At 32.5% G+C, this 15,119-nt stretch overlaps 2 protein-coding genes and 1 long non-coding RNA gene across 3 annotated transcripts; 1 reads left to right on the top strand and 2 right to left on the bottom strand.

Moving 5' to 3' along the window:
- Positions 1-353: 353 nt before the first annotated feature.
- LOC131844730 (uncharacterized) lies at positions 354-1,522 on the bottom strand. Its single transcript, XR_009357604.1, has 3 exons — positions 1,392-1,522; positions 1,053-1,196; positions 354-433 (listed from the first exon to the last, which is right to left on the bottom strand). It is a non-coding gene; the product is annotated as an uncharacterized LOC131844730 (long non-coding RNA).
- A 466-nt stretch (positions 1,523-1,988) lies between these two features.
- On the bottom strand, positions 1,989-5,213 carry LOC131844717 (PIH1 domain-containing protein 1-like). Its single transcript, XM_059193662.1, has 5 exons — positions 5,097-5,213; positions 3,892-3,976; positions 3,028-3,608; positions 2,689-2,832; positions 1,989-2,068 (listed from the first exon to the last, which is right to left on the bottom strand). The coding sequence occupies exons 1-5, from the start codon at positions 5,163-5,165 to the stop codon at positions 2,036-2,038; spliced, it is 912 nt and encodes a 303-aa protein (XP_059049645.1). The 5' UTR covers positions 5,166-5,213; the 3' UTR covers positions 1,989-2,035.
- A 1,253-nt stretch (positions 5,214-6,466) lies between these two features.
- LOC131844677 (ell-associated factor Eaf) lies at positions 6,467-14,690 on the top strand. The gene is made up of 9 exons (XM_059193618.1): positions 6,467-6,660; positions 8,249-8,380; positions 9,168-9,260; positions 9,720-9,858; positions 10,961-11,088; positions 11,887-12,007; positions 12,493-12,763; positions 13,306-13,414; positions 14,091-14,690. The coding sequence occupies exons 2-9, from the start codon at positions 8,284-8,286 to the stop codon at positions 14,177-14,179; spliced, it is 1,047 nt and encodes a 348-aa protein (XP_059049601.1). The 5' UTR covers positions 6,467-6,660; positions 8,249-8,283; the 3' UTR covers positions 14,180-14,690.
- The last annotated feature ends 429 nt before the right edge of the window (positions 14,691-15,119 follow it).

Raw genomic sequence — 15,119 nt, 5'->3', positions numbered from 1 at the left:
TCGTGAATATAAATGTTTACATCGTACAAGAGATCAAACCCGCGACCATTGGTGTGCTAAATCGGTAAACCACTGAGGCTGTCAATGATTATTAAACTATGTAAGGTAATGTTGATTAAATATGAGCCAGTTTAACATTGACCTTTGCTTACACATTGGAATTCGTTTACACCTCGAATTTGATTTCTAACTATATCTGACTACCATTAAGAGAATCGTATTGGTTGCTATTATTTTCTTTTAAAATAGTAAATAGTCTTATCTCCCGAGAGAGAGCAGAATATAATTCAGAAAAAGTCATTATGGTCATTTCTATTAGTGATAAATTCAATCAAAACTAATATTTTTTAATTTAATTATATATTTATTATTTTTAACATATTAATTACTAACTATGACACTAATGAATCACAGGCATTTTGACCAGCAACATCTGAAACAAACAACTATGTAGAAAAACTTTAAATCAAATGGATAGTCACAGTTCAAACTTATTTGGTATATGAACATAATATCAAGTTTATGTAACTAGAATGGCGATCAAGGTGATAATGTTTACCTTATGGTAAGTGGTAACCATTGCCTATATACATGAACATCGTCACAAATATTACGTTATGTGACCATACTGTTACTATTCTGAAGGATTAAGATGTTATTCCATACTTACCATTTTTTTCGGACTAGTTTATTGTTGTTAGCCGCAGCTGGGCTTTACAGCTTTACCGGCCAATAGGGTGCCAGTGCAGATGGCACTCCAACCCGCGGAAGGGTTTATGGAGGTCTCAGGCCGTCGTAGTTTCAATCCCCGTTTGAATTGGACCGGGGATCGATCGGGGGGATGCCCTCCGATCGATCCGCCGTCAAATACTTACCCTGTAATTTTATTACTTTATACCACCCTTCAACCGATACACGTCCGACTAAGAAAAGACTAAGTGGCTAAAATACGTGTGACAGAGATACTCACGAAAATGATTATGTTGCCATTGAAATGCATGCATACAATATCTTTGTAAAGTACTTATAAATTACTTTTAAACATTGCTTACGTCATTATTCCTATTTAGTTGAGCATCAATTATATCCTGATCAACACTGCAAGGTAAGAAGAAATCCACAAGATCGTATGTTCCTTTAGAGTCTAGAACTAAACGGTCTTTACCAACTTCCAAGTTCATATCTTTTAGCTCCATCTGTCGAAACAAAATATTAATCATATTTCATAAGACTGGAATAATTTGTGTAATGTGTGTTTGAAAATTTTGGTATACTATAGTTGTTGATCTTGTAATAAGATTTTGACCATACAATAAATTCTTATTACAAGTAAACCAGTGCAAACCCAAGATATGTTAAAATGTTATATTTTTACTATATTCAAGACTTACAGATGCAGGTATCTTGAATTCCGCTAATAAATACTCTATTTCTCCAGTGGGTGGTTCCCTTCTTAACCTATAAATTAATTCTCTCTTCTTTGTCACATTAATTTCTTTAATTTTTGCTGGCTTTTCCTGAATTTCCTCTATTACAAGTTACCCTTCCTACTTCTTTTTAAAGAATGATTTTTTTTTTAAATACATACATATTATACATAGAAAACATCCAGACCGATACAATCAATTATACTCGTGAATATAAATGTTTACATCGTACAAGAGATCAAACCCGCGACCATTGGTGTGCTAAATCGGTAAACCACTGAGGCTGTCAATGATTATTACATAGTTATGTAAGGTAATGTTGATTAAATATGAGCCAGTTTAACATTGACCTTTGCTTACACATTGGAATTCGTTTACACCTCGAATTTGATTTCTAACTATATCTGACTACCATTAAGAGAATCGTATTGGTTGCTATTATTTTCTTTTAAAATAGTAAATAGTCTTATCTCCCGAGAGAGAGCAGAATATAATTCAGAAAAAGTCATTATGGTCATTTCTATTAGTGATAAATTCAATCAAAACTAATATTTTTTGATTTAATTATATATTTATTATTTTTAACATATTAATTACTAACTATGACACTAATGAATCACAGGCATTTTGACCAGCAACATCTGAAACAAACAACTATGTAGAAAAACTTTAAATCAAATGGATAGTCACAGTTCAAACTTATTTGGTATATGAACATAATATCAAGTTTATGTAACTAGAATGGCGATCAAGGTGATAATGTTTACCTTATGGTAAGTGGTAACCATTGCCTATATACATGAACATCGTCACAAATATTACGTTATGTGACTATACTGTTACTATTCTGAAGGATTAAGATGTTATTCCATACTTACCTTTTTTTTCGGACTAGTTTATTGCTGTTAGCCGCAGCTGGGCTTTACAGCTTTACCGGCCAATAGGGTGCCAGTGCAGATGGCACTCCAACCCGCGGAAGGGTTTATGGAGGTCTCAGGCCGTCGTAGTTTCAATCCCCGTTTGAATTGGACCGGGGATCGATCGGGGGGGATGCCCTCCGATCGATCCGCCGTCAAATACTTACCCTGTAATTTTATTACTTTATACCACCCTTCAACCGATACACGTCCGACTAAGAAAAGACTAAGTGGCTAAAATACGTGTGACAGAGATACTCACGAAAATGATTATGTTGCCATTGAAATGCATGCATACAATATCTTTGTAAAGTACTTATAAATTACTTTTAAACATTGCTTACGTCATTATTCCTATTTAGTTGAGCATCAATTATATCCTGATCAACACTGCAAGGTAAGAAGAAATCCACAAGATCGTATGTTCCTTTAGAGTCTAGAACTAAACGGTCTTTACCAACTTCCAAGTTCATATCTTTTAGCTCCATCTGTCGAAACAAAATATTAATCATATTTCATAAGACTGGAATAATTTGTGTAATGTGTGTTTGAAAATTTTGGTATACTATAGTTGTTGATCTTGTAATAAGATTTTGACCATACAATAAATTCTTATTACAAGTAAACCAGTGCAAACCCAAGATATGTTAAAATGTTATATTTTTACTATATTCAAGACTTACAGATGCAGGTATCTTGAATTCCGCTAATAAATACTCTATTTCTCCAGTGGGTGGTTCCCTTCTTAACCTATAAATTAATTCTCTCTTCTTTGTCACATTAATTTCTTTAATTTTTGCTGGCTTTTCCTGAATTTCCTCTATCAGAGGTGACTTTGTTTTTTCCTCACAAGTCTGGATATCCCTTATTTGAATCCTATGAGATTGCAGAGTGCCTATTGATTTCCTATGTTTCAAAATGGTGTACTTAGTTATGTCAATTTCAAATTGGTATTTATCCTGTAATCCTTCAAACACAACAGTGAGAAAGAATGTTTGAAATAAATCATCTTTTTCTATTTTCTTAAAGAAATCTGGGTTTATAGCAACATCATAGACTGTAGCTGGAACTCCAGATTTATCCTGCTCAGTTCTACCTTCGCCTAAGCTCATGGGCACTCTGTAACTAGATGGGTCATCGGAATTGAGTATTTGCATAAGCTCATTATTTGTAATATCTCTTGGACAGGGTATTGCTTCTGTGAGACATATATTCACAAACACTTTTTTGTTATCTGGTTTGGTATAAGTCTTGACACAAAATCCTACAATGTTAAGACACACATATAATAAATTACAATTGCAATTTTAGTATTAGAAGAAAACTATAAATTCTACTACTTTATCTAATTAGCTATTTAAATTTAAAAAAATACCATAAATTTTTTAGAACCCATTAATAAACATAGAAAGTGACCATTTTGGAACTCCTTGATATAAGATTGTTTTTTTTTATTATAAAAAAACAATGTAAAAAGGAAAGGAAAGTATGCCCCCATTTTATAACTTCAAAATTATGGTATCTTTCAAAAATAAAGTTAATAATACCTGGTCTTGGTTTAACAAGCTTTGAAGGAACTGTGTCTACTGCTGATGACAGAAGTTTATTGAACTCCTCTTCAACTGGATTATCCTGCAAGAATAAAGAATTGTTGGATGTTTTTAAACTATGGGTGTAACAGTTTTAATCAAGGAAATGAATTTACTGACTGTAAATACACATAGTTTTGGATAACCTATTGTACTCACAAAGAAGTGAGTGTACAGTGAATTACTTGGAACAATTAATAATACATCTACTTAATTAACAAAATAGATTTGTAATTTCTTTTTTATGTGATTGGAATGACTAACAGGCTAACAACATTATTAAATAATATATATCTTCTTGATTCAGAGTTCTAAATATTGATTTCTTCATATTTCTTACATGCTTTAAACATTCTTATATATTTTTTTAAATAATACTAACACAGTGAAGCTTTTTCTACTTCTCCTGCACTGGAACCTTTTATACAGTTTTTTGGATAATAATAAAATGGTGAACCCACTTGAGGGAATGGTTCACACTGACGGGGTACCAGTGAAGGGTATTATGATGAGCATAAGGTCAGGTCAACTAGCCCATTGTGGCAAATTGTCCAGGAATTTATTCTGATGGTTTCCAGGAAGAACTGCATGGAGGACAACCTATCTTGGTACATAGGGTTGTTAATCCACATTACTTACAATCCCCTTCCCACTTGGCTCATCATACTGTTGAGTGTGTGCAATCAACCTCTGTAGCCCAGCTGTGGCACTTGTGTGTACATCTTATAGTACCATAAGCAAAGGACCAGGCAATTGGCCTTGTCCTATCATTATTCCTATTGGTTAATACTTCATAATCTATCATTGTTAAACATTGTGTGATTGTATTTAAAGTTGTTTCTGGATATTTTTATATTTTCAATTATTATAATCTACCTATCTCTTTTAATTTTTTAAATTTATAACAATAGTTTTTAACAGACAATTTTAGCGGGTATACTATAGGGCTGCAGTACATGTAAGTTTATTCTTTAAAAAAGTTGAAAATATTCTGGTAACCAAGGGAGCGGCTTTGCAGTAGCTATACTGTCTTTATATACTTAAATTATTGTTTAGATATTTTTATGTACAAAGTAGTTGATATTTTATTTAAACTATTTATTAATTATATTAGAAAAAAAAACAAATACCTAATAATTAATAATAGAATACAAAAAACTTACTTGAATGATTTTCATATTTCGCTCCATTATCGTTGGATCGACGTCCAATGTGATTGACTTTTTAGACATTTTTATTCAAATTTTCAATTATTTCAAATTAAAGAAAAGATTTTCTCGTTGAAATATAATAAGAGCAAATTATGAATATATGAACTGATATCAACTTCAACTATTATTTTATAAATATTTGTTTATTCTTTTTTAACATTTCTACGGGTCTGGAAGCAAGGCAAGAGTCTAAACCACAGAATTCTTTATGTTTATTTTGAATCATACAAGTAATAAAATAATTTTTATTTCATTTAATAATTAAATAAAATGGCTTCTCATATGAAATTAACGCACATACAAATTAACCACAGCGGTAGTTTACGGCGACGCGTGACGACGACGTGTGACTCACATGTTCTTCTCAGATTTAATGGAAAAATTTACAAGAACTTGATAAGTTGAAAAGTAATCGTCTATTAATGCGTAGGAATGAGGAGAATATTTTAAAGAAAGTTTTATATATGAATGTGAATGGATAAAAAGAAAAAAACGTATGACCGAAAAAGATATGAATGGACATGGTGTAAAATGATATGGGAAGAAAGAAGAACGATATGACTACGAACAGGGATGTATGGAAGAGAAAAAAATATTGCGCCGACCCCAAGTGAATAAGAACGTACGAACGTTTTGTCTTCTTTGCATAGTAGCCTAATACAGTTTTATGACAAGACTGTTATACTAAAAAAATTTGCAAACAAACCACATATTTTCAATAAAATGTGAACAAATTGTAATGTGAAGAAATATTTTTAGTACTAATAATTTGATTCATTTCTTATCGTACACTTATTTGTAGTCAAATATACATTGGTAAGAAAATATTAGGTACATATATATATATACCTGCAAGATATTACATTACATAAAGTAAGCATTACACTTATTGAAGTTATCAGCTTGTTATCTAAATGCTAATTTACCTAAAACCTTGTCTATATTAATCGACTATCGTAGTAATAGTTGTCGGAGCATCAAGCTGATTGTCTTACACTTAAGTTTCCTTGTACAAAATCGCCAGCCAGGTGGACTTTTAACAATTATGACCATTAGAAATCTGAAGTTCCTAATGGTCATAATTGTTTAAAGTAGTGAAGAATTCATGCAACATTATTTTTTTGTATCAATTTTAATCGCATCAATAAATTTTAATTTTAATCGTATTAAAATTGATACAAGTAATATTGAATGCATTGCCTAGAAATTTCTTTATCTACGAGTAAGACTTTCTTAAATATATTATAAGTACAAGGTTTGACAAACACTGCACGAGAGAAAAAAATTAAGTTAGTTACTCGTTTAACTTGGTAACCCTGATACTAAGTACGTCAAACGTCATGGGAACTAGGTCGTAAAAAATGGTCGATCTGTATCTATATTTGAATATTTTGTTATAATATTACAATCTTTTTCGATGAAATCCCTATTGTTGGAGCATAAGTGAGAGTTGTTCCAACGATGTCAATTGTTTGCAAAGGATAAATTGTACATAACCTCGGGAGCCATAGCAACGGTAAGGTATCCACGGAACAATTTGCCATATTTTATCTGTTTATACTTCCTTTTCTCCCATATTCCTTACTGATTACTTTTATAATTGCATATTCTTATGGTATTTTATCATTCAGAATATTTCTTTAAGTTGTATCATGTGAATTATATATAATATGCAAACATTTAAGTCACTCGTCAGCTGTATCACGAATCACGACAATATTAAGAGGTAGTGAATGTATGTACGTTGCATAAATATTGAAATAAATTATTTAGAATTAAAATACAAATCTCCTAAATTAATTGAACACCGATACTACTTATTAACCTATATGCCTACTTAAATATATTTTTTATTTATAGCAGGCCAATGAACTGGTATTAATCAAATATTTTTTTCAGTAGGTGGTTACACAGTTATGGACTGTAATATTAATCGTTCTTACATATTTCAATGATGCCTTACATAACCAAAGACATCCTAGTATAGATTTAATATTACAAAAAATATAAAAGATGTTTTTTTATCATGGAAGTGCCTATTGCCAATGCATAAATGTATATTTATAACTATGGTTTTTAAATAAATAATAACATAAAATATTTAATAACATATAAATACTCATGTTATTAACAGTGTTCTAGAAGAGTAAAATAGTCTTTGCTCTTTAAAAAGAAAGGTGATAACACTTTATAGTCTTGGGGGTGTGTATAAGACATATAAGTCTAATGTAACCCAAGCAAATGAATAAGGAATTATTCATAATTGTATATGACGCAGGATTGTATAATAGCATAAGCATAAAGTCAGACAGCCCATTATGACAAGTTCACTAGGAATTAACTGTGATGGATAGGAATTAACAGGAGGTACCCCATGGAGGTTGATTACATTACTAGCAATTTGGCCAGTAATTTCCATTATTAACAATCTCCTATCCTCCAATTTAAGGTGTTTAATTAACAAATATCTTGATTATAATAATATTTATTTATTTATTTACATAATTTGTACAAATTATATCTGAAGTCCCTGACTTCTAAGGTATGTATAGAAAATACATGGTTTGCAGGAGTCAGATAAATAATGATAATTGCTTTGCTATATAAAAAGTTATAAGTGTTACTTCAGTTTAGTCTTATTCTTATATAATTGCAGTTTGTGTAGAGAATGATTTACAATCCCATTTCTTAATAGTATACATATTATTTTTCCTCATTACTGTTATGCTCTGCTGCTTGAAAATTGTTTAATCTTGTACCTAATTAATTTATACTCCATACTTTATATGCAAACACTATGTTTGTGCATTCCAATGTACAAAAACTTTCATTATTCACATGATATATCATGTGGAGTTTTTTTCAGTGATATTAAAAAATGTGGATGATTGAAATGCTTCAAAATTACTTGTAAGGACTTGTTGACTTGTATAAATGTTTTGTAAGAGGCTAGACAGTGCTTATTTAGTGATTGAAATAATATTTACTCAATTAAATACAAATATTAGTAGTACTCCTTTTAGAAACTCATTACCTAAATGAACAGCATTGAGAAATGGATATTAATTGATTATAATATTAAGTTTAATATTTTTACATTCCAGGAAAGAGACATTCACTTATGGCATAATTATCCAAGATGGCAGACAATTATAGCCTGAACTATAATGTCAGAGAGCTGAATTTGGGAGCAAGTTTCACTAATAATAAAGCTTCACAGTATCACACAATCAAATGTGAGTAAATTGTATAAAAGTTGTGTAGGTTAATTTCATCTTGAAAGAGTGCTCTGTCTAAGTCAGATGTCTGGATTATCTACCATACATTATTTCATAGAGTACAGAGAGACATCCAGACTAAAGTAGCATAACTTGTATTATACAACTTTCAGTATGCATGATAAGTCTCCTTATTATGTTATCAATTGATTTGCATCTATACTACTGCAAAATAATTTCGATCACTAAAACATAAGACAATTTACAAGCTCTCACTTTATTGGTGAATTAAAATTTGTCCCCATAATTAATTAGCATAATTTGCAGAAAGTGTAATGTCAATGCCATGCTTAAATTGAAATTGACTCATAAAATGTTCGAAAAATGTGACACTACTTGTGTTGGGCGACACAGGCTGCGGTGGCTACTATAAGTACATTATTGATGACTCCACAAAATTTGTTAGTCCTTTGTAAAACTCTGTCACAGTACAGTTGTAAATGTAAATGTAAATTGGACTCCAGTCTCCGCAATTAGCCTCTCATTTGGGCTGTTGTGCGTGTAGACCCAGAGTACTAAAGTAGCCAGCCAAGCTCCTCCCAAAAGCGCAGAAGTCTCCTGGTGCCTTCACAGGCTTCACGGAGTGACCTCTCCATTCCAAGGATTTGTTTTCGTTGTGTGGCCACTGCTGCGCTCGCCAGCATTACGTGAGCAGCCATTCGCAGTACAGTTAAATATGTTATATGGAAAAATTACATATACTTGATAATTGATTGCATTAAATTTAGACTGTAATCTGTTTCAGACGATTTCAAACCCGCATCAGTTGATGTGAACAAAATGGCAACCGTTGATGTCGGCACTAATAATCAAGTGACGGTAACAGTACCACATTTAGGTAAGCTCTTTTAATCACATGCATATTCATTACGACTGCAATTCCATTCAACTCGACCTGGTTAACAGTAAAATGAATCAAATTATTTAACCATTATTATCAGCAATTAAGCATTATCAAAAGTAGACCTATAATTGGTATTACATTAAAACCACTTCTAAATCCATATATGCTATAATATATAAATTAGTATTTTTGATTCTTTATTTTTTTATGTGTTTTTGTTTTACCATTCCTGGTTTCTGACATTTAGCAGACTAATAAAAATGATGGAGCATATCTTGTTAATGAAAACATATAATAAACGGAATCTAATCCATTTATACACACATAGGACAATTCATACAAGGAGTTACTCACTATATATTCATAAAGGGGTTACATACTCTAGCTTTTGATTAATATTTTCTTAAATCATGGTTCAGATACATATAAAAATATTACAATATGTGCTTTCAGATGGTGCCGGTGTTCCCCAGACTGTATTCAAAGGAAGTCAAAGGCCTTATACAAAGGAATGTGTCCTTATTATAGACAGGGTTACAGGAGAAATGACCCTGGAGAAGCTGTCTAGTAATATACAAGTGAAAAAGACAAGGTGAGTCATAGTTACTGCTATGTTATTATTACCAATGATTTCCTGTTTGTTCACAGTAATTAATTCATATAGTTAGACACTGTAAGTACTTATATATATTAAATATAAAATATTCAAAGTAGCGTCATTAATTTGGACTCTCTGAATTTGCAGTTTAGCATACCACCTTACTTATAATGGTTGTGGGTTTAAATACTGGCATGGTACAAAGATATGTCTTCATTAATATTTTTTGTTAGTAATGGTCTGTGTATTTATTATGTATATTATATATTTACAAAAATATTAATATACGTATTTCCATCAATTGTTTAGTACCTACACCTACATAACACAAGCTCTGCTCTGCTTAGCCTGGGACTACATGGCGCTATGTGAATTGTCTAGTGTAATTAATCTATACATCTATACATATAAATAAAATTGCAGTGTCTGTTTGTAATATCGAAATAACCGTTTTTTACTACATGCATATTAATATATATACGGTACATATACCAAATTAACATTTTTTATAATTTTTGTCTGTCTGTCTATCGGTCTGTTTGTTCTGGCTAAACTTTGAAATGGCTGGACCGATTTTGACGGGACTTCTTTTAGTAGGTACCTGATGTAATAAGCAGTAACTTAGGCTACTTTTATTATAGAAAAATAAAGTTAAATTCTACGCGGACGAAGTCGCGGGAACAGCTAGTATTAAATAAAGTTATTCTGACTGAATTAAATACATATATAAAAATATTTTAGGTGTTGTACTTGGATTAATTTTTATTATCATTTAATTATATTAAAAAGTTACCTTATATTATATATCGCAATGTAAAGTGCCAATATCAGGCATACGTATTGCATATTACTGGAAGTCACTGTAGGAATCAAAATAGGAAGTATATGCTGGACCAGTAGATCCCCATGGAATCGCTATAGAACATCTAAAATATTTCGTCTTAAAATATGGCTATAATCAGATATGTTAATATTTAATTTAATATTTTTAGGATATGTTCTCTATCGACGTGAATCCCGCATATTATACTTAACGATTACTTATACTTTGGAGTCTGAAATCATGATGATCATAAATGTTATGCTAACTTCACAGACAGGAGTCATCACTGAAGCCGCGGCCGTTGACACCCGTCACTGCGGATTTCACGAATACGACGCAGCGCTCCACGTCGCGGACGCGCGTTGCCACGAACCGACGAGCCAATCCTAACCCTAATGCAGGTTGGCTATATCTATTTTAATAAATTAATTTTTACTTAGTCCGTTAGGGTTACCCCAACGCAGATTGGCTCTATCTATTTTATGGTGCGAGAAGTGGGTTAGACAGAGACAGAGGTACCCATGTATGACTTTGTGCAATGTCTGCCTTGATTGAATACTTTTATTCACAATATGTAATTGCATTACATTTATTACATTACATTAAATTAATTTTTTTTTGCACATTGTTCCACTTTTTTTTTTACAGTAAACAAACATTTTTAATGTTGTGGGAGCTAATCTATACAATAAATAAAATTGGAGTGTCTGTTTGTAATATTGAAATAACCGTTTTTTACTGCATGCATATGAATATAAATACATTACATACACCAAAAAACCACTTTTTAAAATTTTTGTTTGTCTGTCTGTCGGTCTGTTTGTTCCGGCTAATCTCTGAAATGGGTGGGCCGATTTTTACGGGACTTTTTTTAGGCAGGTAGCTAATGTAATAAGTAGTAACTTAGGCTACTTTTATTTTAGAAACATTATTTTATTTTAGTAAAATAAAGTATACGACGTGATTATACCACGTGGACGTGGTCGCGGGTACTGATAGTCATAAATAAAATAAATATTCTCTCACATTACACTTGGCTTCTCTTACACGCTTTCGAATTATACTTGACGATATTACCAGAACAATACTTTGTTCAAACTCATAGATATGGTCTACCTATAGTAAAGATGTATAATTGTATTATATATGTATTGGAATAGTTGTCACAGAAATAATTAATTGAATTTGTTTAATGACAGGCCCTGCAGGTGCCACGCAAGCCAACAATCAATCTCGTTTCAATGGCAATCAGATGCAGAAACCTCCTCAGAACATGGTTAGGTCACCACCCAGAGTGAAAACATCTCCTCCGCAAGCTCCGTGAGTATTAAACATTTCGAGAGAACACATGATAAATACTTTTAAGGTTGCGGTTGTTCATTGCAGTCTGCCTGGAAACTGTCGCTTTTAATTCCTGATCAATTTGGGTTAAACAGGCCTTACTTCATGCTCATCCTATCATACTCCGCTGGTGCCAGACATTTAACAAGCGTCTGACCTAAAATAAATGTGCAGTGGCCTGATGATGATGATAATGATAACATTAATGTTCATTAAATGGATACAAACGAAATAGAAAGAAAATATAAAATAATTTTATAAATCCTGAACCATTATTTTGTCTATGAAAATTGAAATAGTATTTATACATATTTTATCTATTACATTCTTATGACTTTTTTTCGAAATATCTTTTACTTTGAAGGGGATAATTGAAAGAAGCGGACTACACGTTAGTTTATTATAGTGCAGTATAGAAAGCTTTCATAATCATGTAAGGTTATTAACATAAATAATGACATCAGGTGGTCGAGTGGTGGAAACAGTACTCTGGCGTCACTACCGATGATCGGACTGGACGAGAGCCCTGCGCCGGCGCACAATGGGTACGCGCGGGCTCCCGAGCGAGTCGAGCGGCCAGATCGACCTGATCGACCCGATCGACCAGATCGTCCAGATCGACCAGATCGACCTGATCGACCTGATCGACCTGATCGGCCAGATCGGCCTGTGTATGAGAGACCGCCGCAGCCGCCTGCTGAGTCGAGACATCAGCCAGAACATGTACCTGCACCGGTGTGTTTTATATTTTTTTTACTTTCAGTCGGTTGCTGCTAATGGATGTATATATTTTTTTAATTACGCTACCTTTATTATGTGTGAGACCACAAATATTGAGTATAGTAACCTGACCACCGCTACCGAAAGCGTAATATCTTCTCCTAATTCTTCTCTCTGTGGTGATCTCTATTAGTGGGATTAAAAAAAATATATAATTATATAATTCCATTAAAAAAGTTATATTTATTTGAATTGGAACTATATTTATTTATTTGATTCAGGAAACTTAATATTATTTAAATAACAATTTTGGCCCATATTATATATACCTTACAGACTAACATATATATATGATAATAAAATATAAAAAAAAGGCTTCACCAACCTTGGGGTTGGGCGTGGTATGGAGAAGGCCTGTACTGAATGACAACAAAGATGTTGCTGATGCAACACATAATTATATTACAGTAATATAAAAAAAATGTGCAGTAATGCACATACAGAATGAATGTTATAGTAACCATCAATTTGTTACCTTTTTTCCTCTCGCATTACAGGTGCAGCAGGAAGATAGTTCGTCGAGTTCGTCGAGTAATAGCGACAGTGACTCCGACAGTGGTAGCGATAGCGATGATAACTCCGGAGCGTACCACGCACAGACAAATGGTAAATCATAACTATAATCCGGCACAAAGGATAATTTATATGGGTTTTTATATTAGACTAAAGGGAGATTTTATACAGTGATCTATGTTTTAGCACCTTTGCCTTACATAATTCTCCTAGCAGTTTGCTTTACACGCTCTGTTTCGATTTGAAAGGAGAATTGGTTATGAAAGTATAAGATACTAGCTGACTTGCGCAACTTCGTCTGCTGTACAATTTCCCAGTTTTTGCAACACCTTTCATTGCAGCTCCGTTGTTTTTTGTATCGTGGTGTACCTTATACCCTATAACGTCGCTCGATAAATGGGCTATCGAAATCTAACACAATTTTCAGAATAGGTTCTGTAGATCCACAGATTACCCTTTTAGTATTAGTATTGATGGGGGCATAACTTCCCAGCAGTGGAAATGTATGGGTGCTACATGTGTATTTTGTGAGATGCTACTGTGATTGTCTACATCCAATTTTAAAAAAATGTGTATATTTATTATAATTTTAACAATTAACGGTTACTAAATTAGAAGTCCAGATAAAGCATTTATATCTTAAGATGGAGTAAATCCTTTATCAAACATATATTATAGTCTGCCCTATACTAATTACTTAAGTTGATTGTATATTTATAAAGTTTTTTAAATAACAAGTTATTACTAAATGCTATAATATGTAACGCAGGTAACGTCAGCGCCCCGGCGACAGCGCTGCCCAGCGACGTGCTCAACAATGATCTCTGCCTCTCCGAGTCCGGCAGCGACTCCGACTGACCTCACGACAAACTTTTTTCTTTATCCGGGTTTGGGTATCGCTTTACACTTCCGGTACACGAACTGCGAGATTGCTCTCAACTTCACAAGAATGTATATCATTTAAAATTCGTAATTTTAATAAAAATCTACAACAACATCATGCGCTCAATTATGTAACGTAGCTGCTAACAATTCTCATTTAAAACAGATTGAATGTACAGTTTTACGATTATGTATTCCACCATTGACAGTTGCAATTTCGAACGATTAAACTTGTAATTGCAACTCTCGAATGGTTGTTGCAAAATTGTAAACCTATCTATCTAAATCTGTTACGAATGAGAATTGTTAGCAAGCGTGTTACACAATAAAGCAGCAGTTCCTATGGCAAATAGCAATAGTATACATTTCCAAATACGTTTAAGGTAACTTTGCTAAGTAAAATTGCTCTATTTTTTTATAACTAGACAGCAGAAGCAATGTATCGATCATGTTACAGATAAAGAGATAAAGGATGTGCTGTCTCGTTCTTTCTAATGTATGTGGTACATATATGCATACATGTTTGAAATTGGAATATGCCATTTGTCTTGGTGGGCCCTCAGCACTCTATGTAAATTTAGGGAAATTTAACAAATCTATCATTCTACATTCTTTCTTGTTGTATAAACTGTTCTGTCATTCTTTAATTACGTATCTGCACACATATTGGATGAAATCGATACTTATCTGTCGAATCAAGTATAAAATATAAGACAGAAATATATTGTTTTTTATCTTTATTTCTAAGTCGTATTTATTTTTGATCAATTACAGGGAGTAAAGGTAGAATCGAAATCTCTACGCTATATATTTGTTTATAATGCTACGGCTAAAGATATTGAAAATTGTTATATATCAAATTATTTTATTCGAGTCAATGCCAGTGGTGTGCTGTAATTTAATATTTTACCTTTAC

This window comes from Achroia grisella, unplaced genomic scaffold, assembly GCF_030625045.1.
Source record: "Achroia grisella isolate CSIRO2021 unplaced genomic scaffold, CSIRO_AGI_Agris_v1 utg4116, whole genome shotgun sequence".
NCBI lineage: Eukaryota > Metazoa > Arthropoda > Insecta > Lepidoptera > Pyralidae > Achroia > Achroia grisella.
Note: the sequence above shows the minus strand (reverse complement) of the source record. Positions and strands in the feature narration are given on the sequence as shown.